Below are 20,530 nucleotides of genomic sequence, written 5' to 3' on the forward strand. Positions count from 1 at the left end.
AGGCAATCATATTTATAAGGCTTTCCTGTTTCATCTTCCCCAACAGTGTTAATATTACAGCACAGTTACATACAAACTGTTCACTTAATTCCACCTGGCCAATCTTTCCTCTGAGCTCACCATAGACATCAGACATCCTGCACATATATGAAGAAAAAAAGAATGTATTAATCGCACCAATTTCAGTCATCTTAGAATTTAACAGTCCTTCCAAATTGTTCCGGTTTGGCCAAATTTAGAAATGTATCCTCTGAGAGAAGGCACAACCACCCCTCCCCCACCAGGTTCGAGAAAAAAAATAAATTTGCCTCAAAGGAAAGTGAAGAAGATAAAACTATTTATTTAACAAACACACGGGAAGGAAAATAATGTTAGATGGTAAAATCTTTCGCTGTAGAGGAAAAAACCTGGGAAAGCATTAGAGTCCTCCCTTTGGTCTCCTCGGAGCTGGGGCTTGGGCCGGGGCCAGGCCCTCTGTGCCCGATGGAAAGTCCTCCCGATGTGCTCTGAGGTTGAAAGCAGTCCAGTGGAAAAGGGAGAAAATCCGGAATTCCAGAGAAGGAAAAGCAAAGTCCAACTCTCAATCTCTCTCCGGAGAACAAGAAACTGAAAACAACTGGCCAAAAATTCACTGGGAAGCAGCAAGCTGGGTGCTTCCTCGCTCCCCTGCTCCAGCTGGGGGAAAAAAACCTGCTATCTTTTTGTGACCTTGAACAAGCAAAAACTGCTTTGAGAAAGTTTTGCTCAGTTTTTTTCCTTCCCCCTCTCAGGCTCAGTTTAGAGGCATAGAAAGGCACAAAAATTAATTTCTGGGCATAGGCAGCAATATGGGATACACATCATAAGGTCACCCCAAGACACAGATAAAATTATCTAGAGGCTTTCTCAATAGTCAAAGGAGAGAAAAGCATCTCCTTATGGTCTGTTGCTGGTTTTAAATAACCCACTTTGATATAATTTCTACAATTTGTTTTCTGAAGTCAAAGGTTGCTTCTTGACAGAAACTGTCACTCTTTCCAGTACAAGATTTGACTCTTTTGAGGAGCTTAATTAAGGATAAGGAACACGAGATTTTTTTGTATATATATGTTTTCTTTTATCATATCCTTATGACAGCAGTACTGAGAGCCTATGTTTGTACTAAAGAACTTACCAAAGATTCTCTTTTAATTTCTTTTGTTCTTCAATCAGGTATTGCTGTTGTCCTGTTTGTTTTCTGCTATGAACTACATGGTCCAAATTGAAATACTGTGTTACCTGTGGCAGATTATTCTGGAAAAAAGTATTTTGTGTAAGTTTCTTTTAACTTTTTTTGTTGCTACATTCTCTTCAGTGTCAGGAACAGTACATAACACTTTAAAAATAGTCTGGAGATTCATTTTAAGTACAACAGAAAATGAGGCTACCAGAGATTTTATTTCATTACTCTTATCTAGGATCCTACCAATCTGGATGAGTCATTATTTCCTTTAACTCCTCTCCTACTCTCTTATAATGCAAGTACAAGCATCAGGACACTATATGAGAAACCACATTCTATGGGCTGCTCATTTAAATGATTATTTTTTTAATTAGTACTTTTAAGATATCACATAACTTATATTTTAAGTGTAAGGATATATGAAGGGCCAAAAATTCACTTCTTCTCCCCCCTCAGTTCTTGAATGCAGAAAGCAAAGAAAGTTCTTAATGAAGCTCTTATTTCTGGTTCTGCCCCTCTAAAACTTTAAAAACGTAACTTAAAAAGACATATTTAGGCAACCAAATACTTAAATATGTGTTCCATTAATGAAAGTCTAACCTTAAAGTTAACCATATATTTGTACAATTTTGTGAATTAGGTTGGACATGAGAATTTCATGGAACAGGTTTTTTATTTAACTTAACAGAACTTTATTCTCTTGCATCTATCACCTCTTTGTTAGTAGTTCTTACATTAAAGGCCATGAGTGAATTGTGAATTATTCCACTGTGTTTGGTCTGCATCTTTACGGTTAATCTTCTATTGCATATAACTAAAAAAGCCATTTATTTCTGCCAAATCTCACAGTTTTCTCCTCTATATAAACTAGAACAATAAAACATGTATTTCCTTCCCCATAAAACTTCTCTTGTTTGCTGTATCTTTAGATTATCAAAGCAATAACATTTCTTAAGATGCAGAGATTTTGGCACATAGATCAGTGCTTTGAGACAAAATTTCAACATGTCATTCACACTGTTCTGTGTGTTTGCAAATTCCCTACAATTCTAAAATTGAAATGTGATCCAAACTTCATCACATTCAGTGATATGAGTGGTGTAGAGGTTTTTGATACATATTATTAGAATGGTCTTTGACATGGGGCTTAAAAGATAATATTCACCGAAGTTTTTCCTTCCTGTTCTTCTCCCTCCATCTTCCAATCTTTTTTTTTTCCTACAATGGTTTTAATAGATATAGAGATATATATCTAATAGATTAGATATAATCAAAAGAGGCAGGTAAATACATAGTTTCCCCCCTAGGTCCTGCAAATTGCACAACAGTAGCGTGGGGAAAGGAGGGGGAAGAGAGAGAGTGAGAGTGAGAGTGAGGGAGAGAGAGAGAGGGCACCAGGGAAAGATGTGACTGTTTGTACTCTTCATGCTTTTACAGAGAAGCAGAAAAAAAGTTGTCATGATGTTAATATATTTTTTTATTTAGAAAAGGAAGACTACTACATGTTTGTTTTCCACAGAGTAACCCCCAATTAAGAGTAACTAAAATATACTAGCAACAACCAGGGCAAACATAATAATCAAACTAAGACCAGGATTTAGTCCTCTCCCTGTCTTGCATAACTATATCCACGAAGTAACCCTTTTACTGACCTTTTGTTTCCTCATGCATGAACAAGGCAGCAAATCCCTCAGAAAAGAGAATACGTAGTATTTAAAAACAGCATACTTGCAATTAGCCTAATATGTCAGTCAAGATCTTTACTGGGTTTAGGGATGCCTGGCAGTACAGGACTTTGGCATGCAACTGCTCCTGTGGCCACTACTCATTCTGCCAATTTGGAGAAGAAACCTGGATTTTCATCATAAAAAACTAATGTAGTAAGACAGACCTGACTTACAGAGGTGCTTTGAGGCTTTATTAACTGTCTGTGAATCTCCATCGATCCCAGCATAAAAAAAGTATTCTCTGCAAGTCAGTGCTTTTCTGCTTGCATCTGTTTTGCTTTCTGGTTTCCTGGTGAGGTCTTTTGGTCACAGGAACTCATTCTGCTGGGTTTTTCTTACACACAAACTATGTCTCTTCTTGCTTAATACATCCAGGAGTACGATTAAAAAAATCAGATTACTTCTAGTATATCACCAACCTGGGAATAGCTTACTGGACAAAAATAATACAGATTCAAAATAATACAGTTTGAATGCTACCGCTTTATCACTCTTAAAATTAGAAGAAAAATAGAAAAGAAAGAAGAGTCTTTTCTGTAGAGCTCCTAAGATCCCTGCTAAGAGCTGTTTCATGTCATCAAGCACTGGATTAATACAAAAAAAGGTGATCTTAAAAAATTAGAATTCATACCTACACATAAAGTAGTTGAGCTAAGAATTCATCAAAAACATGCAATATTGTGAGAAATAACTCAAAATAACTTTACTTGATTTGCAATACATTTTTCAATTATGACTGCTCATTCTGTCAAAACAAGCATATAATTCAATATGTGCCAGGAATATTTCAAGTAATTTTGATCAAGATCTTCCCAATTTTCAGATATATACCAGGTATCTTAGAAAAGAACTCTCCATTAACAAATTCAGACAGAACTCTAAATCCTTGAGGAAAACCAGTATGTTTTCAAACTTATTTACATTTTGGGCTAACAGTAGAAGCATTTCCTGAAAAATTTATGGTAACTACCCCATTCTTCTGCACCTTGTTCCTACTGATGTAAGAAGTGAATAAACTATCTAATTATTTTCCATTGCTGGACACATAAGAGGAATTTAAGTTAGAATTTCCAGTCTTCAAAACAGCTAAGATAAATCCCCCAAAAAGGCTTTAAGAATGAATCAGCTGGTGAGCTGGAAGACTTGAGGAGAGCCAGAAAGCCCAACAAAAAACTGAAACTGGTGTCAAATAAATTTTTTGTTGATGCCATTAGCTCCAAGAGAGACCATAGTACAATTTATCTGCAATTTGATTTGGGTTTTCTGACTATCAGCGATCAAGATCAGGGGTTTCTTTCTTGTGCATTCTCCACTTTCATATATGTCAAATAAAAATGCTACCTTTTACCTTTTCATGATAACCTTTCTGTATATACATGTGCTATATCTTGCCATCGAATTTTGGCATCATTTACTCAATTTTGCTAAACATATAGCTAAGCAAAAGCTGTAGCAATCAAATCCCTACGGTCAAGAAATGCAGAAAAGAATCAAACATTACTGTTAATACATGCAATACAACAATTACATAACCTTCTCAATCAGTTATTTAGATGTTTGTTTATACAGTTTTTCTGCAAATATTTTGATTATCAGGGTTTGAACTATATAGACACAAGTATTCATGCTTAAAGACACATCAGTTGATAACCAAGACTGGACAAGCAGGAAAACAATGGTCTCTATCACATAATTAGAGAAACACCTTCAAGCCTTTGTGTTATCACAAGATTTTTACTTCCTTCCTTTTTGACCTTTGAAGATCAATAAATGTGTCGAACAAAAGATCTAGTAAGAAATTCTGAAGTGTTGTTGTTAACTTCTAGGTATGATAAAGACTAATCTTTTACCCCAGTTCTCCATTTTTGTATTTTGGTTTGTGATCCAGGACATCATAGAAACGTAAGAGTCTGTGTTCATTTCAGGGAGAAGACATTTTTAATGTTTACAAGTTGATACCTCATCAACTAAATACCCAATTCCAGTAGAAGAAACAATAAATGTGAATATTTTTATTAATCTCAGTTGAAAGCTATCATTATCCTATTTTTTATTGCATATACATAAATGGAAGGAGTGGTTAAGTAAATAATTTCTAAAAGATCTATTTTTTCTAAAAGAAAAAATCATTTTCTAAAAGAAACTCAACTTTCTTTTTAAGAAGTCATGCTGCTAACTTAACTCTTGTAATTTTCTCATTTTCTATTGCAGTGATTTTAAATATCTCTTTATCTGGACTGCCTAGTGTATCTGTCTTACTGAGTTATGATTCTTTGATCCAGCTACTAAACATTTTATAAAATAAATATGCAGAAAATACTTGAAATTCCTTCAAGATCTCTTAAACAATGGCTGTTTTAAAAAATTACTATGTATATTTTAATATTTTTGGACATAACATGATTCTATTATGTGATTCCATAAGAATCATCGGAATTAATTATTCTGTCTTGCTCAAGACTGACTTGAGAACAGCCTCCTATTTTTGGTCAGCTCCTATAAGACTTTCTAGAAGTGCTGTGATACCATTTTATCCCAGATTTTCTACATCATGCAAGCAAAGATTTTGTAAAGGGAAGAACATTAAAATGTTAGGTTTTGTGGCTTTTCCAGCTATTCTGTTCCAGTTCTCGCAATTCATCTTTCTCCATTCAGCCAGTAAAGACAAACCATTATTTTTTGCACACCAGGCTGTATTTTGTATTCAGATGAATAATTACTGATACAGGTTTCTCTTTAGATTTTTTTTTTCATCATATATATTTGCCATTGTTCTTAATTTTGGTTGAGTATCCAGATAAATGATGGAATGGTCAGAAGAGTTTTATTATACATATCACAGAAATACAGAACTTGGCATCAGGTTCAATTAAATAAATCCCAATGAAAAGATTCACATTTGTAATATTAATTCTAGGTTTAGTACTTTTTTTGGGTATTATCTTCATGTATATATGATGATTTTCAATAAACCAACAAAGATTACTCAAGAAAAAAGTCGGGAATTGAAACTGAAGAAATCAAACACCTCTGAAGTAAGACTTGGCAAAAAAACAAATATTCCAGACTAGGTTTACTTCATTCATCCCATGTTCAGGTAAAGCACTCAGTGATTTAACCAGCAGTTTTACAGTAAGAACTTTTGTATTTTCATGTTTGAAGCTATCCTCTGACTTCTTAAAGTTTCTGCAAACATTGCTCCTTGATCTTCTACAATATTAAACATATCAGAGTATAGAATGATTATAGTTAAGGTATATAGAAAGAATCTGGCCTAGTACAAGAAGATTAAAAATAAAAGAAATAATTATTAATAAAATTATATGCCATAGTGCTAATTGTAAAAGCTGAAGTGCAGTTATGTCTAAAATTTAATGGCAGAGGCTTTAATTTTTTTTACTATAAGTTTAGTACCTACTTTACTTCATTGGGATTTGGACTGATCTTTATGTGTAAATATATGGATACATTCATAAACAATCACACACAGAATTACAGAATCACAGATCAACTAGTTTGGAAAAGACCTCTGAGATATTGAGCCCAACCTAAGACCTAACACCACCTTGTCAACTAGACTGTGGCACTGAATGCCACAATCCAGTCTTTTCCTAAAAACCTCCAGGGCTGGTGACTCCAACACCTCCTCGGGCAGCGTATTCCAATGCCCAACCACCCCTTCTGTGAAGAACTTGTTCCTTATGTCCAGCCTAAACTTCCCCTGGCGCTGCTAAAGACTGTGTCCTCTTGTCCCCTTGCTGGTTGTCTGGGAGAAGAAACTGACCCTTACCTGGCTGCAACCTCCTTTCAAGCAGTTATAGAGTGATAAGGTCTCCCCTGAGCCTCCTTTTCTCCAGAATAAACATCCCACCTTCCTCAGCCTCTCCTTATAGGACTTGTGTTCTACATCCTTCAAGAGCTCCATTGCACTTCTCTGGACTCAATCCAGCACCTCAATATCCTGCCCAAACTGGGAGGCCCAGAACTGGACATAGAATTTAAGGTGCAGCCTCAGCAGTGCCCAGCACAGGGGGAGAATCACTTCCCTGGTCCTGCTGGCCACGCTACCGCTGATAGGCCAGGATGCCACTGGCCTTCTTGGTCATGTGGGCACACTGTCCAGCCTGATGCCCCTGGCTCATGATAAGCCTGCTACCAATCAGTACCCCCAGGTCCCTTTCTGCCTGGCCTCTGTCCAGCCACTCTGCCCCCAGCCTGTAGCATAGCAAGGGTTGTTGTGGCCAAAGTGCAGGACCCAGCACTTAGTCTGTATATTTACACTCTAATATAGTTGTTTATAGCAATAATATATTAACAGATTTCATCATGAAACAACTGTGGAGGAAACTGATAAATACATTACCATTATAGAACTAAAAACCTAAACTACAAAAATACATTTTTCTAGATGTGGCCTAGATTTAGAAGTCTTGAATGTTTAATACCAGTATTGTCTACAAATAGGTAAAATGTGATTACTGTAATTTTAAAACATTTTACATCTCTCTATATATGTAAGAGTATAACATCCTAGACGTCAGTACACACTGTTAACATTTGTGAACAACTGCTTAAGGGACTGAAACTAGTATGCTATCATGATACTCATATGGATTGGTCTATTTACATCACTTAAAAAGTAAAAAATGAATAAAATCTTTTTACAGACATAAGCCTACCAGAATTAAAAGAGCCATATATTTGATAGATGAGAAACTGACATTTCTGTCATTGTTTCTAGTCTGAATAATATGTTCATTTGGTAGAGTTGGGAATAAGGGATAAAGAAAATTAAGGGTGTAAAACCAAGAGGACACAAACTACCATCTGATTTTGAAAGATCATTCTCTACAAGGGACAATTTTGCTCTGCAAAACATGTACTTGTAGAAACTGTTCATAAGAAAACAGCTGGGAATCTAAGAATTGACATACACAATTTGCACTTTTAACTACCCAATCACACTAAAAGAAGCAATGAAAATAAAATAAAAATATTTTTATTAATATCAGTTGAAAGCTATCACTATTGTTCCTATTGTTTATTGTATATTCATAGATGTAAATACAGTGGTATTCTTTGTTAAGGAGAATGGAAAAGGCAATGCCCTATCAATTTTGAATTAAACAGAAATCCAGAAGTAAAATATTTTTCATTCAAGAAGTGTAAATTCAGGTTAATGCTGAGATTCTGATATCTATTATATACAGAAATACCTGAAACATCAAGAAAAATGGATTATTAGTGTTATTTTCTTCTTGCCTGGTGCTATTTCAGGGTTTGTTTGTTTGTTTGTTCTAAACTGTTATTTTTTCACTTATATCTACGTATCTATCTGTCCCTATTGGTGGAAAGAGATTTGTTAAAACTAAGGGGGTGGAAACTCATTTTGGAGTGTCTGCTGCCTTAATTTGTTTTAAACCAAGCCAGAAAGTTTATCAGATCTTAATCCCACATTGTTTTACAAGTCTGCAGGTATGCAGCCCAGGGGCAGAACAAATAATCTGGGAATTAGTTACATAGGCCTTTGATTTGTGTCTCCTTAGAAATCATAACTTCAACAATATCATCATGCATATCGAAGCTGCAAGTCAGAGGACTGGAAGATAAACCAGATAATAACTATCTACAAAATGAATGCTCATTTTTATAAAATTATTTTTCTTTGAGAGAATTTTTGTTCTGTATTTCTGTGCTGGTCTGTAAAGTAGAGAGGGAAGACCAGTATCACAGGTGAAATTTTGCAACCATGCAGCAACCATCGAAAAAGGACACTATTTCAACTCCGGCTGTTATAAAACTTTTCCACCCTTTAAATCTCTCTACTAGGCAAAAGTATTGTTTCTAAATTAATGCATGTTCTGAACAAATAAAATGGAAGAATGTGTGCTTCACATATAACTTCTGTCAGCTCAGTGCAAATTGAAATGGGTACCTAGACTAAGGTATTGATTTTAAAATTCTGATTCTGGATGTTTCTAAATGAATAGGGAAAAGTTACTGCATTTTCCCCTATTTGCTACTAGGCCCCACTGCTATTACATGAGTAAATTACCAGCAGTGCAATGGGGAAATCTCGATGCAGGCACCACTTGCACTCTCCTTTGGGTCTTCCAGTTTTTCAGTTGACAACTTTTCTATCCTATAATTACCATTTGGGAAGAATCAAGTATGAAAAACACCAGAGAACACAAAATTACTCCTGCTTGGAGAAAAGCTAACAATACAACACAGGTATTCTTTATTGCCACAGTATCCATAAAATTCTCTTTCTAAAGAAACTCTCGATTGTCAACATCAGTCTTTACTACTGACATGTATACATTAATTTATTTTTCTTTATGTTGATACAAACTCCTTCCTTGAATTTGTGGTGGAGGTAAAGACCACTTCCCACTTCTGACTTACTTTGTGTCAGCTGTATATATACTGTATAAGTATCATTTTATTATCACAACTGATAGTAGACTTTGCAAAAGACTTCATTTTCTTGCAATTATGGAACCTGCTTCTGCCAGCTTCACTTTTTTTACTTTAGAATGACAGTGGACTGGTTGAAGGTTTAAACACAGCTTCTTGAGATATTTCCATTTTGTCTTCCAATTTTGCTGTATCACTTTCTTTGGGCATCAGTTCTGTGTTGGACCTGCCAGCTCAACCTACCAGATTCTTAACCAGAAAGGACAAGAAAGGCCTTTAGGCTGTGTCTGCTGAACAGCCCAGAAATGTAAAATATAGTAAAGACTAGAACTTCATGAGTGTTCCCCCATGCTTTTTCTCTGTTCAAACATCTACTAAAACTACAGGTTCCTAGTTTGCAGCTGTTGCATGTTTTTGTGCTGAGAACGGGATGCAGGTGGTCTAATGCGGGCACAACTGCAATGGGAGCATCTTTCAGACTCCTTTAATAGACAACAGAAAGTAAAATGTTGTCTGGAATGAGATCTACCTGATTACTTTTAGATACCTGCATTACCATGACATGAACTGTGTTCAAAAGTATCTGACTGACCATAAAAGGAACACACATAATTTGATGTAAACACATATGCTGCAAACGCACGATGAGTTTCACCACATGATTCACTATGCAGGATCTGATCTGTTCCTGTTCACTTTTGTAAGTGAAGTCTAGCACACAACTCCAGATTTTAGGATTTATTTTCTAATTTTCTCCTAGAAACAAGGGATGATCAATATTTTTACTACAACTGAAATTCTTCACTGAAAATATTGTTGATAATCACTTTTTTTCTGCATGTCTTTTTTCTTCCATCTATAAAGACAATTTCTATGCTCTAATTTTAAAAAGCTTTTTCTAATGTGGTTTACGGATTAATAACTATACAAAATGCAAGACACCTATTTAGCTTATTATATATATTTATATTATTTCAGCTGTCCAAACGTCTTGTTCTAATTTTGAAAGTGTAATTTTGTATGCAATTTTCCCATCCTTTTAATTGGGACCTTAACCACTACCTGTAATTAGGTGGTTTATTTTAGACTTATAATTCTTAGCTGTCTCATCAAATCTGATGAAACAACTCCAATGTCTGAGTCACCATTTAGTTTTCCTATGCAATTCACAGACCTTATTCTCAGATCAAAGACCAAACTGTTAAGTTTGATCCTAAACAAAGATTCAGGACTGACCTTCACATTAGTAAATTTCGTCTCTTGATGTGATGCTTCTTAATCCCAAAATATATATCTTAGGTTACAATGTAAGGCAAGCAAAAGTATGTATTCTTTTGTCTATCACCATCTTCATAAGCTGTCAAAGCAGGTGGGGCAGTGTGCCCTATCTCCTTCATGACTCATCCCTGATAATTCCCTCCAGAGGACATCTTTTGCTAATGGGCCATCAAGGCCTCACTGCATGACTCATAAATTACATCATCCCATCGAGAGATGCTCCACTCAGGGGGAGGAACTGAGCATTCCTACCTGGATATACTCTGAGGTTTGGAACACCAAAGCCAGCCTTTCCTACTGGATTCCCAGAGGATAAGAGCTTCTTAACCACCACTGGACCATCAGAGGAAGACCAGACCCTTCTACAGGTCACTACTTCAACAGAATCATATCTATCACTTCAGAAGGACTGCAGCCACCATTTAATCTGACTGCTACTGCCACTCTGACCAACAAGGTGTCAGGTTGTATCCTGACTGTCAGTTTAAGCCACTGTTTTCTGCCTTTATTTTTAATTTTCCAATTAAATTGTAGTTCTGACTTGGGAGTCTCCCACTGGTTTGTTTTCAAACTAATACAATATAGAGCACAATTTTCATCTTATACAAAGGAAGTCCCACACTGTACATACAACACACATACACAGAGATCTTTCTAGAAAGTACAGGTAACCCCTTGTCTGTATTTCCGAGTCTAGCCATTGTTTTTATTTTAGATTACAAGGCTTTGTTCAGAAAGCCAAACTGAGGGGGACTTTGTTGCATGCTGAAGTTCTTACAGTTTAACCCAACCTTTAATTCTTAACACACATTCTCTTTCTTCTCTAATACATGTGCAGCTCTGAACTCAGGTTACCTACTCTACTTCACAATGTTTTGAGGAACTGTCTTTTTCCCACAGCTATATGTGTCTTAATTGAAACTGCTAAGTCGAGCTTTCTTTATTTATACTCAGCTCTTCTTAAGGCGACACATAGATAGGATTAAATCATGCTGTCAAAGAAAGATGTTGGTGTTTGACGGCTTTTAATATTCCTGTCCATACCAAGACAATAAATAAACGGCATCAATATTACCTATTCTTACTTCTTTAGCGGCTGTTTCAATAAAATCATATTTGTATTGTCAAGCATCCACAAGAACTGCTGGTACCAAATATATTTGGTGATAATAAACTATTTTCAAGGATGCTTTTGAAAAGAATGTTAACAGTAAAAGCAACAGAAACTCTGAATGTATTTTATAAAACTTTTCAATGTATGAAACTAACAAAGATTGAAGAAAAGTATAAGAAAGAAGCACATCAGACCACAGGTATTTCCTAGGCCAAGATCAGCAATCCAGTAATCCAGTTAAGCAATAATCACCTTCCCAAGCCAAATATCCCATTCTCAGAATGCTTGCAAAATTCCCAAAACATCACTTTTTTCAAGGATGAAAAGGCAACTTCTAATAAATCTGTTCTCAACACTAAAAATAGTGGAGGAAGAATGACACCTTAAACACAATGCCTAAAGCAGGCTGGCAAGAATGTTAGTAAATTAGCTTCCAGACCCACTTCCTCTTCCCAATACTCTACTCAACACAATCTCTAGTTACAGAGAGTACTTCTAATCTCATTTACTCCAGGCTGACAGTACTGTAAATACAATCCAAGTGCCTTTGCCTTTTATAATGTTCCTGTAGCATTTCAAAAGCATTGGTGAAGAGGGATAAGAATAAGGGCCCTCTCTTTACTCTTGAATTCAATGTGAAGACTGCTGAGAATAAATGTGCTGTGTCTTCTACACAGGGTAATTTACAAAGGTGTGACAGGTGACATTATAAGATCTATCAATAGAATTATTTTAGCAATGCTGACTAAATTTCCTCTCAATTGCATAAAACATTTATGAATTAAAAGCAGCAGCAAGGCTGTGAGAACTACATCTATTATGTTGTTATAGATTTTCCCTCAGTACGACAGTACTGTCTGTGCTGTCTTATTGTCTCTAAAGAGAATTTTTTTCTTTAAACTGAAGTTTACTTCTGTTCCACTGAAAACTAAACTTGGGAGGTAAAATAAGCTGGAACGGGACAGTTTGCCAAGTTTTTCCATTGGAAAAAAGTGCTCTTTTCATCTTGATACATCAGACCATAGATACTTTCTCCAAGGACATTTATTCCCTCAGCCTCAAGAAGGACCCACAGATAGACCTGCATTTTCCTACTTTATTTCCAGGACTGTTAGCAAACTACTGATACACTCCATGTTTCGCCATTTCTCTACTCATGGCAAATCTAATTCCTGATAGAAGCCCATGCCTTATTTTTATTGGTCATCCATGGGCTAGAGAGTAAGCATAGATGCCCTAAGTTTCTCAACCTAAACTGAAACTCCCTGTTATGTCAGCAGAAAAAGCAAGGCAGAGTAACACCTTGTATTGTAAACATGTTTAGTAGTTATCATTTATTAACTATCACATTGTCTCTTTCACTCTTGGTCAGTCAGGAAACCTCTCCCTTACATGTTATCACAATTTCTTCTCCTGTTGCATTATTCTCCTATCTGCACTGTTCCTTTCCCTGATTTTAATTTATTACTTTTTGTTCCTCTGCAGCTCTTTCATCACATTCATTTTCAAGAGGTCCCAAGACTAATAATTTGCTCTGTTCTGTCCACTGAAATGTAATGCCAGTGATATAAGTCATGCTAACCTTATACATGCCATCACAGAAATCTTGATGCAAGATGCAACTTAATGAGACTTGATATTCTTTCCCAGTAAGGGTCTTCCAGGCTATTCTTCAGGCTGAGACACAAAGAAAATGTATTTACTAGTTAATCCTTACTTCCGCTTGGAAAATTCAGAACCTGTCAGCTAGAAACTTTCTGTTTGCTAACATACACTTTGATTCTGAAAAACACTGACAACTAAATAAGCACATTAAACCAGCTCAGTTGGGCCTTGCAACTGGAAAGGTGACATCACTGAACTGTGCTATTTTGAAGGCACTTACATCCCCAGTTTAAAAGCTAATGCTTCCTATATTGCATTTTTAAATTTGTTGCTTGCTTTCCCTTCAATGAGACTGCTTCACATGTACACAGAATTTCTTCTACCTTCAGGAGTACACAAAACATCTATCTCAAAATCCTGAGGGCTTTTCAGAGCTTCAACTTAGAGTCAGGTTCAAGCCTAAAAACCATACTGCACTGGTGGCATCAGAGCAAAATTACCTACTTCATTTCAGGAAAATCCATATGAAGTATATTTACACACACTTCAGGGTAATGTATGCAGTGGAAAAGAGATTTGATGGGACATTTCCTTACCTTTTGTGCTATTTCTCAAAGGCTGGGATGGTATTCCAGGGAGATGCTATTTATAGAAAGGATGAACCTGGGGACTACTGAGCTACTGAACTATAACAGGGAGGTTATTTGGGACAGCCAGCATGGCTGCACCAAGGGCAAGTTCTTCTTGACCAATGCAGTGGCCTTTCTGTGATGAAGCGATTCCATCAGTGGACAGGGGAAGGGCTACAGATGTCATTTATCTGGCCTTCTGTAAAGCCTTTGACACATTCCTCTACAACATCTGTCTCTCTAAGTTGGAGAGAGTATTTTATGGGTGGACTATGAGGTGAGTAAGGAATTGACTGGATGGCTGCATTCAGAGAGTAGTGTTCAACAGCTCAGTGTCTGGATGGAGAGCCATGATGAATGGTGTCCCTCAGGGGACTGTATTGGTATCAGTATTGTTTGATATCTTCATCAGTGACACAGACAGGGGAACTGAGTGCAGCCTCAAATTTGGAGATGACATGAAGAGCCAACGGATGTGTTTGACACACCCAAGGGATGGGATTGGGATGCCATCCAGGGGGAGCTGCACAAACTGAAGGAGTGAGCCCATAGGTTCACTCCCCATGTTGAACATCTCATAAGGTTCAACAAGGCCAAGTGCAAGGTCCTGCCCCTGGGTCACAGCAACTCTCAGTATCAATAAAGGGTGGGGCATGAAGGTATTAAGAGCTGCCAAGAAGGACTTGGGGATACTGGTGAATGGAAAACTGGAGATCAGCCAGCAATGTCTTCTCGCAGCCCAGAAAGCCAAACATACCCTGTTTCAAAAGAAATGTGGCCAGTAGGCCAAGGGCAGTGATTCTGCCCATTTACTCCACTCTGGTGAGACCCCACCTGGAGTACTGCATCCACCTCTGGGGTCCTGAGCACAAGACCAATATGGTCCTTTTGGTATGGACCCAGAGGAGGGCCACGACAATGATGAGAGGGCTGAATCACATCTCCTGTGAGGAAAGGCTGAGAGAGGTGAGGCTGTTCAGCCCGGCAAAGAAGGCTCCAGGGAGCCTTCCAATACTTAACAAGGGTGTAAAGAAAGATGGGGACAAACTTTTCAGTAGGGTCTACAGTGATAGGACAAAGGGTAATAGTTTTAAACTGCAAGAGGATAGATTCAGACCAGATATAGGAAAGAAATTTTTTTATGATAATAGTGGTGACACACTGAAACAGGCTACCTGGAGAGCTGGTGGATGCCTCATGCCTGCAATCATTCAAGGTCAGGTTGGACAGGGCTCTGAGCAGCCTAACATGGATGAAGTTGTCCCTGCATATTTCAGGGATTTGGATTAGATGACCTTTTAAGAACCTTCCCAACCCAAACCATTCTATTACTCTGTAACTTAAGAGTAAAAAAAACAGCACCAGAATATTTAACTAAACTCAGTTTGGGTCTTTTGGTATATCTTCCCCTAAAGCCCACAGAGAATATTCCCCTTAATATTCACCACAAGAAGCAGGGTTGCTTGAATTCCTTTCACTTCAAAAATATGGATTCAGTTATAAGGGGAACGGTAGGCACAAAGAGTTTTTATTTTCCTTGTGAGGTATTTTTCTAGAGCCATTTTCCTGAGCAGGTTGGACAAGGTTCAAAATTAATGCCAGCTGATAGTCCACAAGCACTGTCACTTTCTCTTATCTACAGAGACCTGACACCATTAAGTAAACACAGGACTTTGATCAAAAGGAATAGAATAATATTTATCACTACTGTACTGTTGCTGTTTAAAATACTTTGTCCTTCACAGCCATTCAGTGAGCAAAAAATCACTGAAAACTGCACAACTAGTCTCAACTTCTTCAGTTACTACTCCATTTTCACCTTCCCCCTTCACACTTTCGAGTGTGACCCTATCTTGGAACAAAAGTTTGTCTGTATTGATTTATCCTCTTTCCCCAATCCCTGCTTTTTGTCATTGCCTTTAACCTATGAACATCAAACTGGTGTTTAAACATTGTCCAAGGAATCTGAAACTCAGTAAATACCCTTCTAATATGCCATTTGATTTTTTTAAGAATACAGACTATCACTCCTTGTGCAGGTATACATACATGTATTTTCCAGCATCAAATAAAAGCACATGACAAAACTAAAATCGGTGAATAAACAAAATTGAGACCCATGACACAGCATTCACTGCAAAACTTGAGGAACTCAGATCAAAGTGAAGGTGCTGTTAATGATGACTGTCATTTAACTTACTGGTCATCAAAAGCTCAAACTCTACATTACCCTCTGCACTGTTTCTGTGGAGTGCAAAGCCCTGGTCCACTTCCACAAAAATGGAAGAGTTTCAGTGCTCTTTGGGACTTGGCCTACAGTTCAAAGTAAAGTTTTATGGGTAGGTATATCCATAGATTTATAAAGCAGCAACATTAATAAGTGACTCATACACAGGCATTAACATATTTCTTTCATGAACATGCAAGCAAAATGCAAAACTAGTCCAGTAACACATGATGTTGAACTTCTACAATGCCCTAGTCAATCTCTCCTTGGAAAATGGCTTAATACAGGAAATACTTGCTCATCTCTGTTTAGCAGTCACAGCAAAAGAACAGTAAAACTAAGATTATTTCTGTTCTGCAGTGCTTTGCTGTTGCTTTTCTAAATGTTTTAAATAAACAGCTATCATTTAAAACTGAAAAGGTTTTGTAAATAATGATTACAATTACTGGCACACATTATTTGTTGAACTTCAGGGTCCATACTCAAGACTCAATTGGTAGTTAACCAAATGTTGAATCATAAAGCAAAGCATGGTTCTCATCACAAACAGTTTACAACCTCAAGAGTAAAATATACACAGAAGCCCAGAGTGATATGTAGTGTACAGTCATGGTAATCTCAAAATGACTGCCTATCTGCAGATACCAACATGTGTTACGTAATGGAGGGCAGAAAAAGAGAATTGAAGAGACTTTCAGAAGATTGACTTCACCACACATTACAAAATACTCTCAATATAGAGTTTTTACATCCTATTTCTCTTCTATTGAAAACTGCTTATATGTGTTTATACCAAACAATCTTGTTGCTTTAAGCCATGTCATCTATGAGCTGTCAAAACTAGTCACACATTTTTCTAGTCTACATGTCTTACTCCTTAAATCCCAACAACCCGGCAACGCTAGGATATAGTGAGCAACATTTGTATGACCAGGTCTTCATTTAAGAAGTGCTTCTGAGTCAACATCACCTTTCCTTTGTGCTGCAGTCACTGCTTTTTAAGTAATGGTAACAAGGCCCACATGAATACCAGAGGACTGTGCAACCACACCTGAAACCTAAATTTCGCCTTGTTGGGCAGGGACCAGCCTGGGCTGTTGTATTCCACAGTAGCGCAAGCCCCTCTGCCCGCCTTTGGAGCCCCCAACACAAGAATGACCTTGAGCTGCTGGAACAAGTCCAGAGGAGGGCCCCTAGGTTAATCCCAGGGCTGGAGCACCTCTCCTGGACTGAGACGAGAGCTGGGGCTGCTCAACCTGGAGAAGAGAAAGCTCCAGGGAGACCGTACCGCACCCTTCAGATGGGCCTTACAAGAAAATTGCAGGCACTTCTCACAAGGGCATGTAGTGACAAGGCAAGAGAAAATGGCCTTACGCTGAAAGAAGGCAGGTTTAGCCCAGACCTAAACAAGAAACTCTTTACTGCGAGGCACTGGCACAGGTTGCCTGAAGAAGGCGTGGGTGCCGCACACGTGGAAGCACTCAAGGCCAGGTTGGACGCGGCTCCGACCGGCCCGCTGTGCCGGGAGCAGTGTCTCGGCCGCGTTCGCAGCCCCAGGGCCGCTCCAGGCGAGGCCCTCCCGCAGTTCCGGGCCCCGGGCACGCGCGGGAGCGCAGCGTCCGCCCCGCCCCCTGCCGGCCGCCCGCGCTCAGAGCAGGGGCGCGCGCCGGGGCCGCCCCGCCCGGGCCCGCCCCCCGCCGGCCCAGGCCCCGCCCGCAATTTGCATAGACAGGACGCCCTCCCTCGGCTCGCGGCGGCTGCGGGCGGGCGGCGGCGGGCGCGGCACGGATGAGGCGCATGCGCGCGGTGGGCGGGCGCTGGGACAGCGGCGCGGCGCGGGGGGGGCGCGCGGCTCTCGGTGCCGCCGCCGGGAGCGGCGGGCGCGGCGGGGCCGCGGAGGCGGGCGGCGGGCGGCAGGGCTGGCGGGGCGAGTCGCGGGGGTCGCCGCAGCAGCTGGCGGAGCGGTACGCGGACCTGGCGGCCAGCCACAGCGAGGCGCTGCGGCAGCGGGAGGAGCGCGAGTGGCACAACGCGCGGCTGCGCCAGGAGAACGCGCGGCTGCGGCTGGAGAATCGCCGCCTGCGCCGCGAGAACCGCTGCCTCTTCCGACAGGCCCTGCTGGGGCCCGGCCCTGACAAGCCCCCCGCCGACCCGGGCGAGGAGGCGGAGGCCCTGCGCGCCCAGCTGGGGCGGCTGCAGGAGAAGCACCGCCGTGCCTTGCGGCACCTGCGGCGCTGCCGGGCCGCCGGCGGGCCCGAGGCCTCGGGAGCCGAGGACGGGGAGTTGGACGAGCTGCTGCTGGACGAGGACGATCAGCCGCTGGATAAGAAGAGCCTGGTGCCGGCCGTGTAGGCGGCCCCGGTGGAGGGGGCGGCGCCGGCCAGCGCTGCCGGCCCTCCCCGCCGCCACGGGGTAGGGGCGGGTCACCCCCTCCTTGCTCTCGGCTTTGACCGTCCTGCGGTGCGAGTGGGCTCTCCTCAGCTCCCTCGCTCGAAACGGGCCCTTCCCACGGAAAGGGTGGGGAAGGAGTTAAGGTTTTTTAATCCTTTTCCCAGATGTATACCCCGGAAGCGCTGACGGTGATCGAGGAGAACCAGGTTCATGTGGGAAACTGACGCTTGGAAGACGAGAGGAATCCCTCGAAGCGGCTGTTGTCATGGAGAAAAGAAGCGCGGTGAACAGAGCACTTGATCTCGTGTCATCCCACAGCACTGAACTGTGCTTCCTTTGGGGACCAGCTGTGGATCACCTTTTTTTTCTTGAGTTAGCGACTGTCGTGTAGGCTTCAAGAGCAATGGAGACTGACTAGTTCTTAGTAGTCGGTGTATGTTAGGCAGAGGAGTGGAGGAAGCTTGAAAGCTTTTGTCAGTGCTCCAGTAAAAGTTGATGATCATTTGAACTATGAATTGCCTTGGACACTTAACTGCAGAACACTATTTGTATTTTTAATGATGGACTTTGTTCACTATCACATGAATACTGATTTGAATTTCACATTTTCACACAAAACTGCAGCTAATCAATAAAATTACGATACACCAAATGATTGTCCTCAGTGTGAATTTTTAACGGAGTTTTTTTGAAATGGTAGGTGAAGCGCCCTTCAGGTCATTGCAGTGTGCCTTCTCAAAGCCCAAAGAATTGTTGGGGTTTTTTTACTGTACCTTTATTATCTACTGTTTGGAAGGAAATTAGTTATTTTTCAGACCTGTGTTTCACTAGAAAATTTGCTGGTTGAAATAAACCCTTTTGAAGAACTGACAGGTTGGTTTTGTAATATTTCCTTATTATGTCAGTTATAGGCTGTCTAGTGCCTTCAGGTTTGAGATTGGTTTCTTAAAGCTTTAGAAGCCAAGATCTGTTTCAGCTCAAGTTGAAACTAATGTGAAAAGGTGAAATTCCATTATTTTCTACAAGTATCTTTGAGACTATACTGAAAAGAGCTGTTTCTTCACGTTATGTCAGCATAACCCTCTGATCATAAGTGACTGTAGTGCTTGTTAAGTATGTGGATCTGCAGGCTCAAGTGCATTCTCCAAATGGAAAAACAATTTGGTACAGTACAGTCAATATCTCCTAATGAAAAAGTGTGGGTGGTGATGTCTGGTTGTGGTTTTTGTTTTGTAAACTTAAGTATTCTCAGAAAATACTAGCTAAATGCTCAAGAACTACAGTACCTACAATACCATCAAGATTGTCTTGCCTTAATAGCAGTTTCCAGTAAAGTACGAATACCCAAGTGATGTACAGATTCTGTCGAAGTAGGACAAGATAGGACTCTGTTAAGATACAATGCTAGAAAAATGTAACTGTGTCAGGCATCCTTTTCAAAAGTTGCAGGTATTGGCACATAGAAAAGAGGAGAGATCCTGGGCTTTTCTGATAGGATATGCAATTCTTTTTAACTAAACTTCTGTGACACTTGCATTAAATGGACTTCTGCAAGAGTACTACGTTCTTTGGAAGCTTGAATAAAGGATTCTTTACTTTTATATAAATCTTGATAGATAAACAAAACGGCAGGTTACAGAGAGAAAAATATTTCAGTAAGATTCAAATTAATATAAAAAGCCAGAGAAAAGATTTGGAATATTTATTCAAATTGCTGCTTCCATGTGGACTGCAGGAAATAATCCCTTGATTCAGTTAAGCTGCAAAAGTTTCATTTAACTATTTAACCAGTTACCTGATCTGGTTATTGTAAATTTGGTTTTGAGAACAAAATACAAATTTAGGAAATTCCTTCAGTCAGATGGTGCAAAAAGCAGTACTTCACTACAGTGTCCCCCACGTAATGGTTCACAAGTGATGGCTTTCCTTCATGGCACA

At 39.6% G+C, this 20,530-nt stretch overlaps 1 protein-coding gene across 1 annotated transcript; it reads left to right on the forward strand.

Moving 5' to 3' along the window:
• Positions 1 to 17,989: 17,989 nt before the first annotated feature.
• TUSC1 (tumor suppressor candidate 1) lies at positions 17,990 to 19,244 on the forward strand. The gene is made up of 2 exons (XM_048292856.1): positions 17,990 to 18,613; positions 18,757 to 19,244. Exon 1 carries the CDS (start codon positions 17,990 to 17,992, stop codon positions 18,551 to 18,553), a length of 564 nt encoding a protein of 187 aa, XP_048148813.1. The 3' UTR covers positions 18,554 to 18,613; positions 18,757 to 19,244.
• Positions 19,245 to 20,530: the final 1,286 nt, after the last annotated feature.

Source organism: Corvus hawaiiensis, chromosome Z (assembly GCF_020740725.1).
Source record: "Corvus hawaiiensis isolate bCorHaw1 chromosome Z, bCorHaw1.pri.cur, whole genome shotgun sequence".
Taxonomy (NCBI): Eukaryota; Metazoa; Chordata; class Aves; order Passeriformes; family Corvidae; genus Corvus; species Corvus hawaiiensis.